The sequence below is a fragment of the Spodoptera frugiperda genome, chromosome 9, assembly GCF_023101765.2.
Source record: "Spodoptera frugiperda isolate SF20-4 chromosome 9, AGI-APGP_CSIRO_Sfru_2.0, whole genome shotgun sequence".
Lineage (NCBI taxonomy): Eukaryota > Metazoa > Arthropoda > Insecta > Lepidoptera > Noctuidae > Spodoptera > Spodoptera frugiperda.
The window spans coordinates 2,640,003-2,664,627 of record NC_064220.1 but is presented as its reverse complement, the minus strand read 5'-3'; the positions used below and the strand labels follow the sequence as shown (position 1 = coordinate 2,664,627).

General features: G+C 34.5%; 2 protein-coding genes across 5 annotated transcripts in view; one reads left to right on the top strand and one right to left on the bottom strand.

Moving 5' to 3' along the window:
* The window catches only part of LOC118271112 (uncharacterized), a 30,666-nt gene extending 10,444 nt beyond the window's left edge, over positions 1-20,222 (bottom strand). Inside the window, exons 1-4 of one of the 3 annotated variants that reach the window (XM_050695759.1) lie at positions 19,792-20,222; positions 18,835-19,038; positions 16,391-16,429; positions 9,719-9,829 (exon numbers count right to left, since the gene is read on the bottom strand). In XM_050695759.1, coding sequence (XP_050551716.1) covers positions 9,719-9,829; positions 16,391-16,429; positions 18,835-18,946 — 262 coding nt within the window. In that variant the 5' untranslated portion in view covers positions 18,947-19,038; positions 19,792-20,222. The remainder of the gene's footprint in view (positions 1-9,718; positions 9,830-16,390; positions 16,430-18,834; positions 19,039-19,791) is intronic. The other 2 variants (XM_050695760.1, XM_050695761.1) reach the window with 2 other exon arrangements.
* An 840-nt stretch (positions 20,223-21,062) lies between these two features.
* On the top strand, positions 21,063-23,530 carry LOC118271155 (uncharacterized). 2 transcript variants are annotated; one of them, XM_035587099.2, is made up of 7 exons: positions 21,086-21,570; positions 21,762-21,790; positions 21,909-21,970; positions 22,070-22,158; positions 22,689-22,721; positions 22,927-23,050; positions 23,315-23,530. In XM_035587099.2, exons 1-7 carry the CDS (start codon positions 21,489-21,491, stop codon positions 23,463-23,465), a joined length of 570 nt encoding a protein of 189 aa, XP_035442992.2. In that variant the 5' UTR covers positions 21,086-21,488; the 3' UTR covers positions 23,466-23,530. The 2 variants fall into 2 exon arrangements, with proteins under 2 accessions (XP_050551721.1, XP_035442992.2); XM_050695764.1 differs by lacking the exon at positions 22,927-23,050 and having other exon boundaries at positions 21,063-21,570.
* Positions 23,531-24,625: the final 1,095 nt, after the last annotated feature.

Here is a 24,625-nt window from a genome sequence, read left to right as displayed (position 1 = left end):
AGGTAATCCACAGCTCAGGATTCTGACCCCGTATGTTTGCAATAGACCGAGACTGTTTTGTCTATAAAGACAAGGTTTATTGTTTTAATAATTCAAATAAAGTATGATAATATCCTCGATGACGTCTTCTGAGAAATTTACACCGAGACAAGACAATAAGAGGTCAATGAACTTTAATTGGACATTCATTATGAAACTACTATTTAACCTAGAAATTACGAATTGGAAGATGACCATTTAACATCAATGGCTCTTGAAAATCTTGTTAGCTTTAATAGCAGAAGTGGCTGCAGAGTAACAGATCAAGATTCAGATTCACATAGAGATAATCCATTGCCAAAAATATTCGGAATAAAGGGACTTGTGTAATTTTCATAAAATGCGTACGGAATAACGATTTTTCCTAAATTAAAGTTAATTTTCCAATTAGTTACATACACAAGCTAAGACATACAACTGCGACACCTTCAAAAAATACCTCACGCTAAAAAAATATTTATACCATCTTAGGGCAGAATAGATTGAAATATTTACTTAAATAATTATCGTAATTAAAACGCGCACGACATCGCAAGGTTGGTCATGTTATATACATTACATACACACGATACATGTACAAAAGTACGTATTTAGTTACCTATATACCAACATTTGTATGTATATAGTTAGTCAGTTTACGTATGTACGTCAGTTTACACAAGATGCTGTACCGATAGTATATCATCTAGCAAAAGAACAAAAGACAATAGGCTAGTTTCCTACAAGTCAAACTCAATACCTTTTTCGAAACGTCAAAAACGATATTTACTATGAAATAGTGCGTTATGGCGTCGTCATCAGATTTTACGTCAAATAGCCTACTTATTTTTAGAAAATTAGCTAGAAAAGATCAAAAATTAAATGGATCATCAAATCTATGAATGAATATGTGATTATTTTTTAATATTTTATTGTATTGAAAAGCCGAAATAATTTATTTTTGACTGAGGAAACTATCCAATTATCTATTTATTGTATTTGTTACTGCTAATTCGGAATTTATCTAATAATCAGTGGACAGAATCTCAATTAAATTCTTACTTATAATTATAATTAGACTTCAGCTTACAATTATAATTAGAAGCACCAATGATTATGCACGACATTAAAACTTAAAGTTTAGCAACTTTAATTATGAAAATCATTTAATAGCCAGATTTTATCTCATTCATAAAATTATATTAGCCATCACACACAATTGAAGGTTCACTAACATTCCAGCTGCCATTTTTGGTCGAGAAATGTATTTTTTTATTCCCAAATAAATGTGATTACTGTTATCTACATCCCACTCACACAACCCAATGCATGTTTTACTGCCCACACAATTTTTAAATGATTATAAATTCAGGAAAAATAATGTTCCTTTTGGAATTTTCTTTGATACAGTTCAACTGCATAAACACGTTAGTACTTACGATCGTTAGAAATTTTGATAATGGTTGTCCCCAAGCCTTCAGCCAGTCAACCAAGTGTAAACTCCTTAAAATTGAGGCTTCTACCATTTAATATGGATAATGATGGGAATGTAATGTATGTTACCGACGTACTGAGTAATTTAAAGATTACTTAACACATTGAACGCTGTGGTCACCGGTGACCGACGTTAGCGGAGGATTTACCTTCAACAGTTTTCTATTGGCATTCAAAGACTTAACTCAGTCCTTAGCATTTGTTTTCGATACAAAATGGTTAAAGTTAAGGAAAAGTCCAAGTAATCATTGAATGTCTCTGATTGCGACAGTTACTCTCAAGTTAGAGAGTCAGAATTTTTAAGATTATGTGTTCATTTATTTCGCCAAGACGATGACTACACTGCAATGAATAGGCCAGTATTTTTATCCAGATACTAAGATAAAAAGACACTGTTAAACATTGAATTGAGTACACACGCAATCGTGAACTGCATCTGATTACTGCAATGACTCATACTTAGTTTTATAATGCAACTAATGTACTTAGGCATAGTCTAAGCCTTCAATGACTGGACAGTCCTTGCTTGCAAGGAAAACCTAGAATTAAAGTCGGTTTTTTCGAATTCAATCTAACTATGTCAACTACAGGCAATGTAATATGTGTGTTTATTGTAAAATGATTCTTATTAAGGTTATATGACCGCTATTAAAGATTTGCAGTGCAAAGAACTTTAATAAGAACATGTTCAATGTTCATCTGTGGTTTCATTAAATTACATTATTCAGGATCAAGTATGTATGTAGATATTTAAGTATATGTAACACATTTTAACTCCAATAAATTTTATCAAAGCGAATTTGTGTTTAAAATAAAATTGATAAGTAAAATTCCAGTTTCCAAAAGCAAATTTCAAGGTCTGCATTTCAATATTATCGTACTGAATGTAAAAAATCTTGTCTCGTCCAAATAAATGGGACATTGTAATGAATTGTTAAAATTCGTGATCGTGACAATATTTTACGTAAAGCAACTGTCATTTATCCTTCACGATCTATTACTTAACACCGTCTTTTCAGACTTCTACGAATCGTCACATTTTATAAGTTATTCTTTGGTGGACTTTAGGTAGCTACTAAAAGCCACTAAATCAAACTATTAGTAGCCTAATACCGTAATACCATTTAATGTAGGTACCAGTTCCCTAAGTACGTCTGTGACCAAGATATCCATTCACGAATATGGTATACGGCTGGCTCGTGGCTGTGAATCTTAAAATACTGCATTTGAACACCTGTGTACACCGTCCTCACAATAAGATTGGTATTCAAGAGCCGTTCATTCAGTAACCCATTTGTGGCAATCGCCTTTTGAACTACACGTGAAAATAATCTGAAAACAGTTGAGGAAATAAATCTCAACTTTTACTCTGTCTAAGAACAATGTGTTCTCTTTGTGACCTAGCGAAATTGACGAATGAAATATACCTACAAACACTAGAAACGGATAGCGCAAAATCGTCAAAAACCTTCACTGGTCTTTCATAGACACAAGTTGTTACTGTGACTTTGGATAAAACGAACGGAAATTCGACCACAAACGTTGAAATTTGCTGCCAATGAAAAGAGTCATTAGATAAAATTTATCTGTTGTTGAGAAACTGTTCATTTGATTCTAAATAATGTTTATTCAATTATCATCATCAGCTGTTTCTGTCCACCGCTAAGACATGGCATGCTTCAATAGCACACCACTGCACTGGGCTCGAACTTTTACTCTTCACTTCTAACCACTACTGTCAATTTGCGGATAATGTCACTACCGAGCTGGGTGCCTTCAATGTTTGCCCAGCCGACGACGCATCAGATAGTCAATTAGAAATAGTTTTTCAGTCTAATCCAGGTCAAGGTAAAAACTGCATTGATATTCATGCTAGTAATTTAGCCACAGCACACGGAGAATGCTTTGGAAACAATGAAAGCATTACACAAGCGCACGTCCACTGCACAATGACATTGTTTTAACATTACGTGGACACTGAGCAAACACTGGGAACTGCAGTATAACCATCTTCCAGTTATTTTTGGATCGTTCAAGCACACATCAACCGACTTAAGCCTATCTTCAGTTATCACTTCGATGGATTGGAGATGGCTGATTTGTCTAAAACACCAACAGCCTGTGGAAATCCACCGCTGAACTAAGGGTACCTTCTACAAAAGAGGGGTTTGCCATTATCGCTTGGAAGTCACAGTTTAATTAAAAGGATCAGGTGCATCACGCAGCATCACAGCGCTGAAAGCTCTACTGGCAGGATTCTCATAAATGTATCCTTAATCGGTTTTTTTACACCCAAAGACCACCTGAGTGGTGGTGACATATTATGATTTATATTCTGCTGTCTTCATTTGACTTTTAGGCTTTGTTCATTTGGCAAATGAGCAGGCGAGATTACCTACTGCTAGGTGATGAAGGCTGCTCATGGACGAGTCCATAAAACACTAAAGGCATATAGAAAAGTTATACTTTTGTTGATTACTGCTGTTACTAACAAACAACAATTAAAGTGGTCATATTATTTCCTGGAGAGGCTTGCAATCCAATTGAAGTAAACTAAGGTGCTTATCATAACGCGTAAAACTTTGCAACTAGGAAAATAGGTTGCTACGGTTGCAAACGATAACTTAGCGTCGTATAAATTCTAGCATTTACGCAAACTTAACGACTACACTAGAATAAATACTACTCGGTTTACTAACACCACAAATGAGGTAGCCCATAAGCACCTAGAAATTTAGAAAGGGTTTAATACCCTTTACTAGAAAGAGGATACTTAGAAACGGTTTGATACATCAATGATGACAGCCGCTTTTCAAATCAGATGTAATCAAAAGAGCGGATTCGGCGCTCTGATTGGCCGGCTCGAATAAACCAACCAATCAAAACGCCGATCGCGCTCTAGTTTCGATTATTTTAAACGTAAAGCAAACTCGTACTAAGGGTACTTGTATGGAATAGTCTGTTCGAGATCCACTATCTGTTAATACATAATAGTACTTTTGAATAGTTGAATACTCCGTACTCTGGCCAGTACCTAACCTAACTGTACACAAGATGAACTGATCAAAGCTTTCTTAGTCATTTAAACAAAAGGGTCGGTTTTAAATCGTGAGTTCACTACAATGTAAGTGAAAGGGGGTGAAAATAGAGCACATTTTCTCTTAGCTGTTAACGGCCCACATTAATATGTATATGGATAGTTTAAATTATGATCGTTTAAGTAGCACGTGTGATGTACGCACAACTTAGCACTGTCGTCGCACACATTGTTACTTTCAAGTCACACGTGAAACAATACTTCATAAATCAACATCACAAGGAAAGTGTCTTTGTTAATTAGAAGATTTTGAATCTACTCTGTCTCTTGTCTTGTCTAGATATGAAATAAACTATAATCTCCTTAAAACTCGCGATGTACCACAAATGATATATATGTTTATTTGAACTGTCAGAATCTTGATTGTATTAAGACTGTTTTATGAAATAAACGGCTTTTCTTTTTTATTTATTTTTTTTGGTTGGATCGAACACATATAACTGTAAAACGGGGTGAATAGTATATTATCCCGTTTTACCAGATTTGTGATTAGCTCCCCGATCACCGGTTTACTGCATAGAAAAGGACCACACTATTTTGTTACCCTTTCAAATAGAAACTTAGGAAACATAATAATATACATAGAAGAAACTATAACTACCCGTAATTAGAAATATACTCTATAACAACACAGATATTCTGACACAAATAAATAATCTGTTCACAAGAAAAAAGTGATAAATAACTTTAACTAACACCACCTTAATGCCCATTTTTCTGTAGTCTTCCACAGTTAATGTTCGAACCGATTGCATACCGGCGTATCATTATTAAGTTAAACTACCAGTTAATTACTTAACACATTTAGTAACGTTCGTGTTCGTTGAACTGAGAGAACTGACGGATCGATTAGACGGAGGAACTGACCTGTGACTTAAGGGGTATATGTATCATTTTTACATGGTGTTAAAAACAATAGTGCAACAAACAGACATGTATGTATTCTCTGATATATCTTACACACACACACACACACACAACTTCACGCCTTTAATCCCCGAAGGGCAGAGGTGCAAATTATGGCATGTAGGTAATGCCTTCGTGTAGTATAGATGACATGTTTAGACCACTAGTCACCAAGACAGATTACTCTAGGTCTTTTACTAGTTGACCGTAAATTACTTAATAGGAAACTAAACTAAAATTCCAAACTTTTCAATCTAAAGTTTAAGTCAGCTCATACCTTGTTTGTATACCAAATTTTATCGAAATCCTTTCAGTATTTTTAGCGGACAACGGTGACAACGGACAAACATCCAAACAAATATTTTTTTCTTTCACATTTATAATATTAGCGTGAGTAATGAACACAGCATAATATTTTAAAGTCTCTTACCTACCTGTAGTATGCACACTTGCCTTAAATATTCCCCTTGCGTTCGACTTTTATCTTTTCTTGTTAGTTTAGGACGGCAAAAGCTTATTGGTTGAAACGGTAGGTGATAATAGAACTTTCCCTTAACACAGAATTTCATTTGGTGACACGTAAATAGCTCTATATCTTCTAACTGTTAATTGGACAATACCCAAGACACTTCATTCGTGTTTTATCTTCTTCGAGGATGGTTTGCAAAATATAAAGAATAAATGAATATAGTTCTATTATCTTCATTCATTATTTGTCTGATCTATTCGAATGACCGCAAGAGCGACTGCAACCTAAGAATCTCTGATTTGACTCCCGTTAAGTCTTTATCATCATATAGGTACATCATATTACATAGTTTAGGAGCCTGAATTTGACAGTAGACTCGCTCTAATCCCGGAGCAGCGGACTGCCTAGCTAGCGGTTTACCGAGGCTCTGGCCCGAAAAACAGGCTTAGGAACGGGGTGGTTTTTGGTCAGTAAGAGTCTGACACACCCTCTCGCCTGTTCCAAAGCGGAAGACGTCATTGGATGCTTATCTACCCTTAAAAAACCTCGCCTTGCCCTAATAAAGACCTCACAACATAACTGGTAAAGGTGTACCCCTGCAACCTGTATTATTATGTGAGTAAATATTCACATTAAACATAGTTTACACAAGTGAAAATGAAATATTCATAATGAATGAATCATTAATTACAATTAGCATTATGAAGAAACTAATTTTCTTTTTTATCTAAAGTCGAAACCGATCGAAGCAATCGGAGCATGTTAAATAGAAATAACGCGGTATTGAAGACAGTTTATAAGGAAACGTTAATACGGGCATTAGATGAGAATTAATTGAGTTCAGTCACGACACACTAATCGCGTTTTGTTATTCTTTCAAACTGAGTTACTTGCTTCTACTAGACGTATTTGGTATTAGCATATTACTGAAATGTCGTTTGTTTATCGTGAATACATAAGGGGTCTTTTGGCAAGATTACATTTTAATATTCAAAAGTCATATGATTGTAATGTACAAAATATAATGTAGCAGCGCGACAATCGCCGCGTCGTGTGACGTGGAATGCTGCTCATCAATATGAACCTTTAGCATGACTTGAAACTAGCCAAGTTCCTCGTCAAACAGTTAAGTGTGTAAGCCGATAGATAACATAATAATTAATTTAGTATGATTGTAATGTCTATATCTTCGATGGAGGCAGATCTACGTACACACCGATGTACTGACCATACTAACTATGATTTTTCATTTATGTCAGTTATATATACGTTTCAATGTGTTTTGTATTGGAATTTATAACCCAAATAGAGATCGAGACCTGCCCTATATAAGTAATAACAATATTATTGATCAAACCCGACCCCACTTGCCACGTGTTGAACTTGCGACCAAACGTAACATCGCAACTTAACAAAGTAAGTTCTCGACTTTCCTGTCCTTATTTTGGACCTAAAAAACCTCTCCGCCCACACACACCTTATGCTAAAATTCAACAAAACAAATACTTACTACACTAACAATAACTACAATACATTTTTAGTTTTCATTGATTTCAATACAATAAAGTGTTAATGTAGCATGGATATCCGCAAAGTAACGCCTGACATTATTTTTCTATACATAAAAATCCATTGCTGTCCTTAAGTCTCACCAAAACTCGAAAACCGTTGGACCGATTTAGTAAATTTTGGTCTTGAATTATTTGTAAGTCCCGGGAATGTTTAATAGACGAGAAAGAAATGTTTGAGGCGGTACGAAGTTTGCCGCGTCAGCTAGTTCTATAAAAATACTTACTATCAAAGTTTTAAAGAAGAAACAGTAACAAACATACATTCACGAATTCACAGGTCACAAACCCATGTATAATAGCACAGAAACACTAAACATAACACAATGCACGTATCACAATTCTTTCTCACACAAACACGTAATGAGCTTCTAGTCAGGTAAACAATAAAAACGTTAGCAAAATAAACTTAGGAGCGGTTAAAGATCAATTCAATTAAGAACGTAACCAATTTCCTAAGTGGACTGAAAACAAAGATAGCGATACTATATCTATTTTCGATCTAAGTCGCGAACTGTCTCTTCTGAAGTAATTGTCGTTGGAGCTATTTTATCTAGACTTTCACGTGTAATCTGTGTCTAGTCTAGGCTATACTAGTCTACAAGTTTACCTAGGTACAGATACTTTCTTAGCTTTAATTAACTCTTTTAGTGATTTTCTTTTTGCTACTGTGTTTTTAATGACCGAAACATAAAAAAATAATTTGTTTTAAAACATTTTTAGTAACGTGTTAAAAAACTTAATCCACGGCAAAAATTGTGAATGGGTTTTAAAGTATAAGTCCCATAAATATTAAGTGAGTAACCTAAATACATAAAAGACTGCAACAAAAACATAGATGCGTGTCCTGTTTTCGTAAAAAATCGATAAAGGCAAAGGTTTTATAGCAACGCACAGCCCTTTCCTTTATTTTCCGTTCCACCGAACCCCGTTTCCTTTTTAACAACGGACCCTTTAAGCAAAATATTAGGTTACCTTTAAACAACATTTTGTTTAGCCTTTTATAGGACATTAAAATTTTTAGATTCTAATAACAAACACACCTTATTATAAATACCTAAGTTCACTGTAAAAAATTACCATAAAATTACATTAAAGCATAATTTAATTTCTTAAGTAAATCCATTAGCATTTTAATACAAATAAAACACATTTAGCGACAAAAATTAATACAATTAGTAGAGAACGATAACAAAGGGAAACTAGGGGCGTGTCTACGAAAGAAAATAGGTCAAGCCATTTGGTGCACTACTTTCAGAAAATTAATGTGTCTCGAACATGACAGTCACAAAAAAACGGCGTCAAAATTATATTTTTATCATTTGTAAGTTACGCAGTCTGAATATACTGAAGAATACAGGTTGAATAGAATCTCTACACAAAGAATCAGCTCAAAATACGTTTAAAAAAATTGGTACCAAATACTTGGTGTCGCATGGTTCTTGATTTTAAATCATACAAACGTATCACAACACTACAGGGGTCACTCGCTAATATTACGAAACATTTCTTCTGTAAATCTGATCGCCTAGTACCTGTTCGGTTTCTGGAATTTGATGTATTGGAAAAATTCATAACTTCGTTCCATGAAAACATGAGTTTAAAAAACCCTTCCCGTATCGTTTGTTATGTTATCTAGAAACAGTGCACTTGATATGTATACCCCCTTTTTGTTACACCGTGTATAAGTATACAACTCGATATTCGATAAGAAACAGAAGACTAATGTATGTTCAATGCAAAGTACATACATACCTACTTCAATATGATAGTTCAAAGATGTTTGTTGCTCAATTGGACATTAGAGGCCTTTGCTCTCAGAAACTTGTTGAGAGTAGGCAAGCGAGCATTATCATGAATTTATTTAACGGTTGTAGCATTGACATTAGATGATGAAGTTATTTATAGAGGTGAGTAAATAGCTGAGAAATCGATTAGCAAGCGACAATGAATGGGTCTTTCGCTAATTTTAAGAAAGCTGAAATGATTTTAGATTACCATTCCTTTAGATTAATCAGATTGCTTTGAAACTAAGACCGTGAATGAATCTATTTATAGTAAACTCGTTAAACCTACTTCTTGTTTATCAATGAGCTGTATGTTTTACTACCTAGCTTTCAAACAAGATGGGTAAATAAACCCGTAAAGGTATGTAAAGTAACTTACTCGACGGATGGAACTTGGAGACGTCTGAGCCGCATTTCTCCCGGTTGTAGAGCAGTTTCTTGCAAACCCGCCATGGTCCGAAGTATCCCTGGTCAAAGTTCGGGTTGTCTACTGCAAACAAATCAAACATTATGTTTAATAACAACCCTAAATAACCCAGAAACATTGTATCGAACATAATATTTTTAATATATAACTTTCGTGAGACATATTAAATTAATTATTATGTTTTTCGGCTTGCTCACGTAATTATTTGACGAGGAACTTGATTAGTTTCAAGCCATGCTAGAGGCTCATATTCATGAGCAGCATTCTGCGACACACGACGCGGCGACTGTCTCGCTGCTACTAGTCGAGTTCCTCGTCAAATAATTACGCGAGTAAGCCGAAAAACATCATATCGAAAATAATAATGTTTGTTAGTACCAAAAATATATCCAACCACCATTTTAATAGTACCAATTTACGTTCTGAATTCAGTTCAAAGTACTGATTCTGAACCAACCGTGTGCTAGTTGCATAAAGTATTTACCTTAATAGGAAGGTACTACAACCACCGTGCATTGTTAATTGACATGCTCCACAAGCCATTAAGGATGATATAAAATACAGACATTAAAATAAATTTTACTGCCAGGGCTCTCAATTACGTCACATGAAATGTGTAGGATCCAATTTAATGGCACGTTAAAGCCTAAGTAGAAAGACTTGTGGGAAAGTAGCGCCCGGCGCTCGAGCTATATCACGGGAAAGCCGCAAAACCAAGCTGATAAACAGCATTTTGCTATCACTTACGGGCTTTTCCAATTTCCTTTCAATATAAATCTTAATTACTGCAGCTTTACTATTAACACTGTTGCTAACGGTTTTAAACAAAACATTGCTCACTGATCCGCATCACCACTTTTCATTCTTGTTTCTCGTACAATGCTGGGCTTAAAATAAATAATGGACTACTGACTACTCATAAAAGAGGTCAAGGATGTATGGAAAAAACATCTTATAGACATGTGTGACGTAACGTAAAAATATTGACTTGGCATCCAAACGCAAATCGTTGACGACCTCAAAACCACCTACACATATACATAAGTTAAACAAAATTGACGTAACAATACCTTAATAAAGCAAACATGTTTTGCTACGAGCCCTCAATGTGGTCGAACTACTGGAAATATGTCTATTGAAATATCTTTTAGTGAGTGTCCTAAATGTGGAACAGACTCGTTTGTACAGCGTACATATTTCAACAGACCTTGCTATTACATGTTGTTTCAATATGAATAGTTAGTTGTAACTTGTATTCATTAATGAACGCATCATAGAGTTTAAAGCAAGGCCGCTCGCGTTACAACTAGGGAAATAGCTGTGTTTAGGAATACTATGACAATCAGCCTATTAGTTGAGCTGAACACATTGAAGGCTCGCAAATCCGTCTGAAGGTCGGCGACACGCTAAGAGGAGTACAGAGGCCCTCGTCACGATTTCCTGGCTGCATAATAATTTAATTCATAGTCTGCTGCGAAGAGACCTTGCTAATTGTCTACCTCCTCTCTACCTCTTTCATCTAACTACGTTTACGGACATAGAACTTCCTTCAGACGTTCCGCGGAAAAAAGTATTATCGATTTTCCTATTACGCCTTTGAATATTTAATACGAACGTGGTTGTTAATAGGAAAACAACTTAACGAATGACTCATGTAAATGCAATTTTAATGGCCTTGTTTCTATACTAGTTAAATGGAGCTTGGTGAAAAATATATTGCTGACTAAATATACTATGCGTGTACTATAGAACTATACATACAAAACACAATACCAATAACAAACAAATAGCGGATATAGCATAGCTATTTGACTCTGGAAGAATCTGCGCCGATAGAATAAAGGCACGTTTTGCGTTCACAGCAAATATACCTACCTTGTTACATACTAATACAATCGAAGCAGTACCAATACGAGTCTTAATAAGCTCGTAGAAAGACTATGGCGAAATCAGAGGAAGGCCATATGCACTGCATTAATGATGGCATGTCATGACTCATGTGTCAATTGATTACACGATGACCGACATTCACCTAGTGTTCGGGTCAACAATGCACTTGACTGGACATCATATGTTGAAACATTATGTAGCGTGACGGATATATACGATACTTTACATAGTATTGGCTCTATACAAACGTAGAATAAAGTAAACTAATCAACATCAAGAGGGTTTTATGAAAAAAGAACTCTGACAAACTCATTTTTAATCCATAAAGGCATGTTTTTCTTAGTGAAGTTAGTTGTAGCCCGAAGAGAAAATAAAATATCTCTCAATCGTTTTGCATAGCAACAAAACATTACGCAAGTCTATAGATGTAAGCGTATCAAATGTTTAAAATAGGTATACGTAGAGGATTTCAGTCTATTCCAATTTGTCACGAGTCGTTTACGAGTGTCGAAGATATTCAATAGTGTATCGCAAGATCGCAAGATGTAGGTAAATGGTATTTCGTAGAAGCTTCAATTTAATATTTATACTCTAACAGAAGCTAATCAATAAACAACGGTTCATAGAAAAAGCCAGTAAGGATTGGAACGAATTGCTACTATAAAAGTATTGTGAAAGTTTTCAAACTTACATAAAACATAAGGTTAGATGATAGACCAAAGATTTAATTGCAGGTTTCAAAAATATCTTTGCATACCTACATGCTTACATAATTTTATGTTATTATTTTATTATCCGTCTGATAGCCTGTCCATCTGAAGACAGTGCATCAACATAGCATTTAAAGTTATTCGTGACTGTGATTGTAATTTACAGCGGCGAGCCAATATAACTGTGAATGTTAAAGAACTTTGCGGAACAATAAGTCATAAAGTGCACCGATAAATTTAACGATTCAGGCCAGTCCCGGTAAACCGATAGCCTAGATTAAGGAGCAATAGTACGCTTCTTACCACCTACCAACACCAAGAAATCAAACGTATTAATAAATAGCCATAAAAGATAATGTTCCATCGAATATGGCTTTGAATAGTTCTGATGAAACAGAAGTGGAACAATATACCAATTTCTCGGTTTATGATATCTATCACGACTGTCGTAATAAAAGCCCGGACCGTAAAAACGGTTATACTAAATGGCATAGAAAGATATAGTTATCCGAAACGTGTGCACGTTGAGTCAAAACCATAATTAATCAAAACAACAAACTTAGCAACGTGTATTTGTGTACGTGTGGTTGTAAAGAGATGCATAATAGCATAATGATCTTTTTACTAAATTAACAGTTATAAATACCAGAGCTGACACTTCATTTAGCATCAATGTCATGGACAATGATGACAGTGAAGACTGTGAACTAAACAAAAAACATTTAGAAGAGAAAAAATGTTCTTTCTTAGGACCTTCGCGTATCGTGATTGTGTTTGAGGCGAGGTCGTTGCCTGTCAGGGAAAAAAATGGCGCTGTCATGCTTACCATTGATGGTTTCGATACGAACTCGTCAGACCAACAACGGTTACAGTATTCTACCTTAGAGTAAATTACACATGGCAGACTTTAGAACGTTTAAGGAGGAAAATTACATGATATTTGGTTAACTGAAAGAAGGCCAGTGATATACATTAAAGTTTTAGGTTTCTAAAACTTCGTTAAGTAAAATAAACATTTGTCTAGGGAACTAGCTCGTGTTTGTCTAGCAGATAGCAATTAAAGGAAACCTTGAGGCGTGTGAATCGATATTTTTTAAACACCTATTGAGTTAATTTTGATAGACATACATGGTACTGCGACCGCATAGTAACTGCAACGGCTTTCTACAATTTATTATTCCGGTTAGACATGCATCGATTGTAAATTAATAAGCTATCATTTTTCTATTTTGGATGATACCGTTATTATAGTGGGCGTGATCCATGTCGGCTGTGAACCAATGTAATGGCGCAATTATACAAAAGTATTGTTGTTAACTTTAATTTTATGGTGTTATTTGTACAAGTGATAGTTTTAAATCATTTTGCTGTTACTTCCTAAGAATGTGGATCCAGTACGTGTCTTGCAAGTACTGCAAGAAGCTACATTTTCATCCAAAAAGGCAGAATTTATCGAAGATTTTATAAGCTTGACACCAGTTTTGCTTTGATACTTGATTTTTTTACGTTCCCCACACTAGGATTGTCTCTTATGTCATGGGTGCGTTTTTAAACATACAAGTTCACATGCCCATGACAACTAGACCCGAAACAACAATTTGTGGACTCAAAGAGTTGCTCCGCGTGGGAGTCGAACTCGCTACAAGTTGCACAGCAGTTGTTATTCAAGAACCTTTAAGTCTTATGGAGCCATTAGCACCTTTGATTTGCAGTTATAATTATTAAGTTGATGACAAAAACAAAGCAAGTACGTTTTTAAAATTTTTGGACCCAGTACTCAAAATACAAAACGAAAAGAACTTTTCAAATCTCGTGACGTGAATGTTTATTGAACTTCAAAATTAAATCCGCCTCTAACATATCGTACGTATCGAATACAAAGTGATTTAGCATTCAAGATATATTAATTTACATATTCTAGAAAGAGGTTGAATGCACGATGTCTGTAGTCTGTATAAATTAAAAAAAAAAACACGACTCCATAACCGCGACCGTTGGCAGCCTGGCACATCTCCCACAAGTTTTGTCACAAAGGTCTCGTGGGTCAATAACCCGTTTGGCGGGCGTGCCACATTTTTTAATGCACTGAATATACCGACCCAAGTAAACATCGAGAACAGCCTACGAGGTAATTATTCCCATAGTGCTGTTTACCGTGCAGTTTAAATTGTAACTTTATTCTGTGTACAGTTACTTACTAGTGCAGATAAGACCGTTCTAACGCTTGTCGCTTACTTATATTTAGAATCTACTATTATTAAAAAGGAAGTAAAAGTGAAAACCTATTGCAAAACTGCACAAGCTTGAGCAATTTCAATTGCTTTTAAAAAATCTAAGTTAGGTATAATGGCTGAACGGTACAAATAGATGGATTTATAAATAACTAGTTGTGAGAAAATAAAAACTACGGAGTGTTATTTAATTATTTTCCCGTGAAAAAGAGATGAGTTTCTGAGATTTGACGGGCAATCATTGATGTTATCTTATAAATAGCTGAGGTACGTTAGAAAGGCGAAGGTATCAAAGGTAACAGAGTAACAGTAGACGTAGGAGCGCGGTTTGGCCTACTTCCAGTGCGCTTGAGCTTGGGCCTGCGACTTCCGTTGTGTGCCCCAAGATAATAGATACACACCTAAGTATAACGCACACTTAGTCGTATTGTTTACACACCAATACCATGACGGTTGTATACCCAAAAAAGTAACGACAAAGTTTGGTACAATTCCTTTTTTGAACACACACCTTAGAATCGAATTCTTTTTTGAATTCGTCATTCGAATTTGTTTATGGAACCAGTAACTTTTTTATAATCTCGAAAGTATTGTTTTGTTTAACATCTAAATGAAACAAAATACTAACTCCATTTCAACATTTCGCTATGTTATTGTGATCGGTATGCATAGCACTGGTAATCACTATTTTGTCTTCTGCGCTGCTAATGTCTAAACACGAGGCATTCTACACATTCTACCTGATACTACATTACATAGTATCATATTCTGCTTCAAACGCAGTAGTCTAACGCCTATACATAAATATAATCTTTCAATCCGGTTTTGTACTGTTATTTACTGATGAAACTATTATGAGATAAGACACGTTTCCGATTATCGCTTTCTTACAACCTGTGGCTTCAATAAACATAAATAAAAGCGTAACTATCATTATAACGTTGGGAGAATCTTAGAAGAACGTGAAAATACTAGTTACGTAACAAGTATAAATAAGCTGGTTAGATTTTAACTTGTATAAGAAGATTTATCAATAGGAACTTGTCCATACTTTTTAATATATCGCAAGCCCTGTGCTCTTGTCCTCACGAGCACAGCCTCTTTTATAGGTAATAATAGATACCTACCTAATTTCTTGCACTTATATTTAAAATGTCTCGATCTTTTTCGTTCAGTGTCAAAAGTAGACTAGTCCATAAGGGAAATATTATAGTGTACATACTAGTATGTGCGCAAACACAGGTGTACTCTCTGTTCTCACACCGATGGGACGGCAGATCGACACGACCTGAGAGAGGTCAGCGCAAGACCACGGGGAAAAAACACCGCCGGACTTCCTGGCTCCGGGGATGTTACTCAGATTGACATTATCACTTTTTGGCTGGCGCGGCGCGACATTCAAATCCGCGACACGTTGCAAAGATACTAGTTTTTGTCCGCGACTTTGTTAGCGTGGAATAATGACTTCTGGCAGAATCGCATTCTCCAAGAACTATTTTACGGCTGATATCTTTGCGAAAACAATAATCTTAAGCTTTAAAAAGACAGTTTCAAAGTGAAAGTATAACATTGAAGGTTGTCTGTTGGATCAGTGACGATGACGAGTCGATATTTTTCTCGCCAAAATGAAATTGAAACACGCTATATACCTAGTAACAATTCACCAGTTCGTAAGGCTAGAAAAACCACCACCATGTTAACAAGCAAATATGTATTGTATATCTATAGTTACAAGGTGTTTATTCGCGTTTTAGGACCCAACCCACCACCAAGAAACTATTTTCAATACTTACAATAGTACCCAGGAACTGAGAGTTGAAAGTCAGAGTCATCTGAAAGAATTAGTTTATACAAATCTAAGTGCAAAGCATTTGCTAACAGTGTCATTATTGTCAATAGGTCTGCCAAAAAACGGAAAGAATAAAACGATATAGTTAGTCAATTCTTTTAATAAAACTTGTAACTCTTATTTGACGTCTTACATACGGTTTGAAGAGGTAACTTGATTAGTTTCAAGCCTAAGTAGGGGTTCATATTTACACTAACTTCAACAACAGTTAGCTGCGCGGCGCTCGCTGAAACTCGGCTTGAAACTAGTCGAGTTACGTCGTCAGACAGTTACGTAAAACATTATTAATTAAACTTTTTGGCATTCCTATATTTTTTTTTTATTTCTACTTATTACACAGACATGTTTGTATTAAAAATCTTTGTTATTTTATTACACAGTGCTGATATAATAAGATACATTCTTCCTTCCTCGACATAAAGGAACAATTAATATGAGTTACTAATTTAATATTATGCTTAAATGACAAGTACTGTTGGAATCACTAATAACTGAGGAAACTAAGAGACAAACTACCTATAATGGTAAATAATCTATTTTCCCTGTATTCGACAAGGAAAATATTTAAGTTAATTACTTATATGGCTTGGTAGAGGATAAAATAATACCTGAAAACCAAGACATTATCTGTTATTTGTTCTGTTAGGGACAAATTATATTAATATAGTACAGTCAAAATGAAACAAATTTATGTACCAGCTTCTGCAAGCTGCTTCACTGGTTTTAAAAGTTGCCTATGTATTTTAAATCCACATTATAATGTACCTGATCAGAGGCAGCAATGAACAAATTTTAATTTAGACTCATGTGCCATCAAGCCAATCTGACATGATTTATTTTGTGGCGACACATAACAGAAGTCGCTCATAGGCTATCGACGAGCAAATCAACGGATGACGTCATAAAATTCTACATCGCACATATGAAATTTACATGCAAATAAACATGGATAGAAAATCCCAACGAACAGTTGGGCAGAAAGCCCGCCAGGCATGATCACCTCGCCTGGTTGGAGGATCCTCCTTTTCTTAGAGGACTTTACTCTCTGTTTCCCTAAAATTTGTATGGAATTTATAGGGAAAAATTCTTTTTGCGCTGTTTCACATTAAAAAAGAATTAACTGACTACTAAGAAACATTCATGCAAACTTTCGCATTTAAACAATTGTTGGTACAGATTAAGAGAACGAGAACTGGTGACATTTCTGAGTATTTTTTGGAGTCATTCTTAACTACAAAATAGGTCAGTTACTTAGTCATTAAGTCTGTGGTATTTTTATTTAACTGTTTTATTGGACTTGCAACGAAAATACCTAACCATGAGAATGATACATTAGCCTACAAAATAACAAAGCTTGCATGATAGTTACTTTAATTAATTCTATTGTTTTTTGTGCATTGTATTCTATACACCTAATACAATCAAACAGTTTTGTTTTTTACATTCCATTTTAGAATATGTAAGCTTTTGGAGCAACAAATTAAACTGTAAATGTGATATTAGGTGGCAAAATACTTTAATTTTTTTTTTCTTTTCAGAAATGAACCCTCAAATCAGAGATTTTTCTTCTGGGTTATAGGTGCATTTTTAAACATGAATTCCATTTACTTATATGACATATTCAGAACTAAACCAAAGCTGAATTTGTGGGTCATGGATCACAAAAAGAATTGTTCCTTGTAGGAATCAAATCATCCGTAAATTGTGCAGCAAACTGTATGCCAGTCAATGCGCTAACCATGCAGTCAATTATTTATCCAATCAGTCATGCGCAACTTTCTTACTATTTTTTACTGCAATTAAGCTAATGTCCTACTTTGCGATCGCTAACGATATAATAAATGTTATTTAAATAGGTGATTATTATTAACTTTACATAATTATTAATCAGTGACTCATCTAAACAGTGGGTAGGTCATTTGATACAAGGTTTAATGTGGGAAGTATGATTAATTGATACAAGTGCTATATCATTAAAAATATAATATTATGTTACATATTGTAACTGTCGCATTGGTGTAAGCGTAACTAACAAGCAAGGGCACTCTAGTCTAAGTCCCTCTTCACTTGCCATCACCACTTTATGCTGGCAGAATAGACCTACTAAGTAATGGAGACTCGGTTTCCATTACAAAAACAATGTCCTTTTTCAACTTGTATAAGAAATAACTGTTGCAATGTTATATTGATGGTTGAAAGGCTAATTACAGATCAATTGATCTAAGTCATTTTTTTTGTATATTGTGTAATGTTCAGTATTATATGCACTATTCGAATCAGCGAATTCTTTTCCATCAAATGATCTGTGACAAAATGGTCGCATCAATTAGCCTTTCAACCGTCAATATCATGTTATACCTAACATTACATTAATTAAAAAATACTTACAGCTATGAAAGTTTCCCCAAGTAGGTAAACCAACAGCGATGGCACCTACTACAAAGCAAATGAAGCCCAATGCGACCACCGCTATAGAATACAGAGCCTTGCCACTGGCCATGGCTGCATGTCAGCCGACTTCATGGAATGTTCCGGACAACATCAGGGCTGACGAGAGCTTGTTCGATTGCTGAGGTGTCTTGGTGAACACATCTGTGGAACAATTTTTTTTTAATTAAGTATCTTTAGAATTTGTAACATATTAGCTTGGCAAATATTTTATGTTTTAGATATTTTTATGGCATTTACAGACCTTATTGAATTAAATTAGGGATGTAAAGTTCTGTTATAAATTAGGTATCAAACTCATAACTCCTGTTTTTGTGGTAAATTGAAAGATTTAAGGATTTTATATTTTAAATTGTAGATTCTACACATCATAGAGGTTAAAGTAAGAGTCAGTAAGTAGTTATAAGGAAAAGTGTTGTAGTCAATAGTGACTTATAGGACAAAACAAGTGTCAGTTTAAATTTTCATAGTTAAAATAGATAAAAACAATTTAATTTAAATTTGGAATATTCTAAAGAGTTCTTATTATAAATTTCCTTGAACTAGAACTTTTTAAAGTTGTCCAAATAAACATACCTAGTTATTGCATAAATTGAATGTTAGCGAAAACGAAATTCGAATTTCGAATGCATTCACAAACATTATTGTTGTACCCAATTATGGTACACAAACCGGTTGTTGTTCGATAGTAACATTACGGCACAAAGGAATGCGAAATCAAAACATTTCGACCCACTACATTATTATTAACATTCCTATTGGAATGCAACAATGATTTCCAATTAAAATCCGACTGGAATCACCCGGTGGGAACTTTTCATCGTGCTAATTGAACCATACAGTGAGGAGCTAGTATCTAAGGCTAGGAACAGTTATTTTAGCGTAACTTTTACTCACGTTTACCTTGCGAACTCGTCTCGTTGAACAAATCACACGGAGATCACTCAACTATGCAACTGACAATCGATTTCGAATGTAAACTTTTCCGTATCAACATCTCTTTTGTACACACGAACTCATCGAAACAAAACACCTGTATTTTTCACGCGAATGCACAAAAGTTTATTCACGATTCAAAATTCGAACCACGACACACCTTTTTATCACTCTCAATGGGTACTTTATTGAGAACTTTCGAAAATCACAGAAAAGTTTCGAGGAATTTTAGTTTAAGTTTAAAATGACACACGAAAAATTATAACTCAAAAGTGCACAGACAGATTTTTTTTCTTGAAATCTACATGAGAAAACACGGACTATAAATTCTAGACACGAGACCTACAACGCGCGCGCGTCGTGAATGTAGTCGGTAAATAAACTGGTTTTTTGATTTGTTGAAGTTGAACACGGCGAAACGGCAATGATGGTACGTTGCAGTCACTGGACTCGAACAACTTGTCAGAACTATTTCTGTCTCCCTCTAACGCAAATTTAAATATGGATTCCATCAAGCGAAACAAAGATAGCAATAATTTGTTTCTATGCGTTTACACTTTATAGTATGCAATATGCAACTAAAATGGTCTGGTTTATTGTATAGTTTTGTTTATTTTAAAAATATTATTAGAACAATATCATCGAATCCTTTTTATTAACATAATTTTCACAATAATTTTCAATAGGAACATCAGGATTTATTCATAAAATTTAATAATGCTGCATGTAAGATTTCTGAACGAATCTTAACGTTTCTTTACACGCAGCAAAAAGAAGTAAAATTCAGTACCTGTACCAGCATTTGAGAAGCAAGCAAGAAATTGATTTGGTTTTTAATGTGCGTTAATATGACATGTATAATACCAGGTCTGACCAAATCCACGTGTTTTTTTTTTATAATACAATCAATATAAAAAATCTTCTAAACAACTTCAGCTATATTTAAATACATACTCTAAGTACAAATATTTAAACTTTAACTTCTACATAATTTAGTTCTGCTTACCCCTTCGGAGATTAAAATACGTAATAGAGTGACATGCGAGATGAGTGTGGTTGAGAAGTTCTTAAGAGACATGTTACGAACTTTTTCTTCTACTTAGTTCATGGAAGAAACTTAAAAGTTGACTTTTTATGAAAAACTAAAAAAAAATTGACGCAAAGAGGAGGACTTTTTTTCTTGGCTTGTTCTATACGTAATATATTTAGTAATTACATAGGTACTTAATTGCGTTAAAGGTTTTGTTTACTATTCAAGGCTCGCCGAATTTGCCGTACAAGGCAGATGTCGGTGACCTCTTCTCAATTTCTGTAGATATTTCTAGAAAAACAATTATAAAGATCTTTGCAATAGTTATAATAACCAATAACTTCCAAAGATTACATAGTTGAGACTGAATAAATAGGTAACTCCATTAGTCGAACGCCTGCGAGGTCATGCATCTATTTCGGTACCCACGCTGCTAAGCCGATTGGTCGGCTGAAAGGTGCAAGCATATTGTAATTTCACTAAATATGATATTTAGTACATATCGCTAAACCAATAAATAATCTAAATTCGACTGAACTGTGCAGTAACTATTCGCAAATCATTGCCAAAGGAATTTTGTGTGTGCACTTCGTTCTCACTAAAACTTCTTAATAGTGAATAAATTGTGATGAAAATACGGACCATTACGAGAGAGAAAATGGTTATTAATATGTTGTTTGTGGTGCTCCTTACTTTATGTCCAATTGTCTGTAAGTAATATTCAATTATTTACGTCTATGTGATTAATTTATGAGATAGCGTTTCGTAATACTAAAGATTGGTAAATAGGGCATTACACCGAGATGAAATGTTATTGTGCTATGATTGAGTCAGATTTATTGCTAGTTAGACGCTATGAAGATAGTATTATGTCATTTTCATACTGTTTTTTTGACCGTAGATGCAGATGACGGTCCGCCAGAAGATGGTGTAAGTATAAAATGCGTAAAACATTACTACTACTCAAGTACTGATGCAGTTGATGCTTTTTTTTAACGAAGTAATTAGGTTCGTCAGATAGTCCTCACTCTTCTTTGTTTTTTGACAGATACTGGAGATTCATGTATCACTGAGTCCCAAGACCTGCCATGAAAAATGTGGTTGTGAAGAGTACGTATTTTGTATACGTCTAAACTGTTTGAATAAAGATTCTTGCCATCATTATGCACCTGTAACGAAATGTCTAAAACCATTACTTATTATTTTCAGAATGTATTTCTATGATGCGGCTACCGACAGATGTCTAATCAATTTCACAAGAGTATTTAAAAAAGTCGTTACTAATTATGAAAACCTTGGTAAGTTTGTTAAAATGAAATATAATGATTCGCTTAAATTCAATTTTCAATAGGTACCTAGTTTCGGTTTCCTATACTACTTATATTACCTTGATACTATATTGGTATCTACTAAGCTTATTTCTCGTCTGATGGTAAGCGACATAGTCCAAATACCGGAGATATCACAAACGTGTTGCGAACTATGTAGAGAACTGTTAATTGCGTTATCGTGTCTCAGTAAGTTATAGTAGCTCAATCAAACAGCGGGTCAACTTACAAGACGAAACGCCGTAACATTACATTAGCACTTCACACTGGTATTCTGTGTGAGAGTGGTCGTGGCACTTCACTACCTCCTTGGTCCATCAAGTAGCTTTAAAGGCATTGCTGTTAGACTTTAGTACCGTCAAAATCTATTCTTGGTCGTTCGAGACTGCCATTATATTGGTGAACTAACTGTAAAGAGATTTTTTCAAATTAGACACGTAGGTAGGGTAGGCACCCATGAATATCTGTGCAGACAATAAATAAGCTGTTTGATTTTGCAGATAGTAATAATTTACCTGACGATGAAATGGCAAGTAAGTTACAGAGTGTTAAAATAAAACTGCATGAATAATACGCATTATGTAGAAACTAACATCAACGTAGATTGAAGTAAAATATGTAAATTAGATACCTACTATAATTTGAAATAACATAGGACTACTCTGGTCTAGATTTCTGTCTAAAACTGGCATGTATCGTGAAAAGATACCTAATCATCTTTTTTATTGCTGTTTTCAGAACAACTCTACATAGAAAGTCAAAAAATATTTCAAGGAATTATGGTATCAGTTTTCTTGTTTATCGTGTGTGCAGCTGTTTGTGTGATATCAGCGTGTATTTATTGTTGCCGCATAAACTACACGTAAGTGTGAATGACTACTGATTGAACATACTTACCAAAATTAACTACTAATCACGGTTTACTCACGTATTATTAATAAAAAAGTAGTAAAAGTAGGCTGCGCAACGTCGCCGTGTCTGCGCACGCTGCTCATGGTGAAGAGTCCCTCTGTGACTTGAAACTAGTAGAACTTTTCTCCATAATAATACGTGATTTTTAGTTAATTTAGTATGTCTCACGATATTGAAAATAAATAGATTTATGAACCTCACGTCTACTTTACAGGGATCGGTCATTGAAATCTAATGTAAAGAAATTGGCGAAAAAACTGAATACAGATTACAAAACGAAGAAGCCATTAGTAAAACCACCTCTGGCACCAGCTTCACAAACTTGTAATGTTATTGTAGAAGATGCGGGAGTATTTGTTGTTTAGTTCTAATGAATACAACTAGAAATGTTATTTATAAAAAAGTATAATAAAAGTGATTTTAAGGAAAATTACATCGTAATTATTACAAAAATAATTTAAAACTCTCCAAAAAGTATTTTTTCTAAATAAGATTTGTACAGCGCGTGCATGCATAAAAATAACTTACTAGGTGAATAATTTTGACAAGGGTAGTACTTAATCATTAATTTACGTTACACACCTTACGATTTAACTCTTTCATATTAACTATAATATTATCTGAGCTGTACCTACAGTTAATTGTAAGTCCATACAGCCTACACACCTACAAAACTGCACAGTTCAACTGTTTGCTCTACATGTCTTACGATTTAACTATAAAGCTGCAAATTTTCACTGATTTTGAATTTAACCTTAAGGTTGAATGGGAGAGAATGCCATATAATATTAATGTAAGTACCATTATGTGTTTTTGTGTACTTATTTTTTTTTGTACTTATTATTTATTTTATTTAAACTTGAATAGTTTAAATAAAATAAATTATTCTCTTTCTGAACGAAAAAAAGTCTGAACAAGTCGGGGTTCTATTGGCTGCCAGAAAATCAAAGCGCTTCCTATTGGTAGTTCAGCTTGAAGACTGAAGACATTGACATTCCACATTTGAATTGTCAATGTCATTATCGAATGTTTTCGTTTTACTTCGCCTCAATTTTGGTGTTTCAGCCAGCCAGTGTGTTATTGTGGCGTAGTTTTACTAATTTATCAATTAATTCTGAATTATAGTGAGTGAGTGTAGGTGTGAAGCGGATTTTATACAGTGGGTATTTTATTTACTATTAATTTAACGTTCAAATAATAGTAATTTACTGTGAAAATATAATATTTACGTTAATGTTGATATTTACAGATAATTTCAATATTTCTCATTAATTTGATATGATTTCGCTTGAAAAAAATAGCTTTGATATTCTAAAGTTGATATTCATAAACACGTTACAAAAAATCTGGATATTTATTCTAAGAATTAAAGTGCGCTTTTTAAAAAAAATTTTTTTCAGTTGGTGATTAAACCTATTTGGTTACAAACATGATGGACGGCAGTCTTATGGACATGGTGATCACTACGGTAGGCGTTCTACTGACCATGGCTTTTCTGAGCTGTTTATGCTGCCTGTGTATGAAG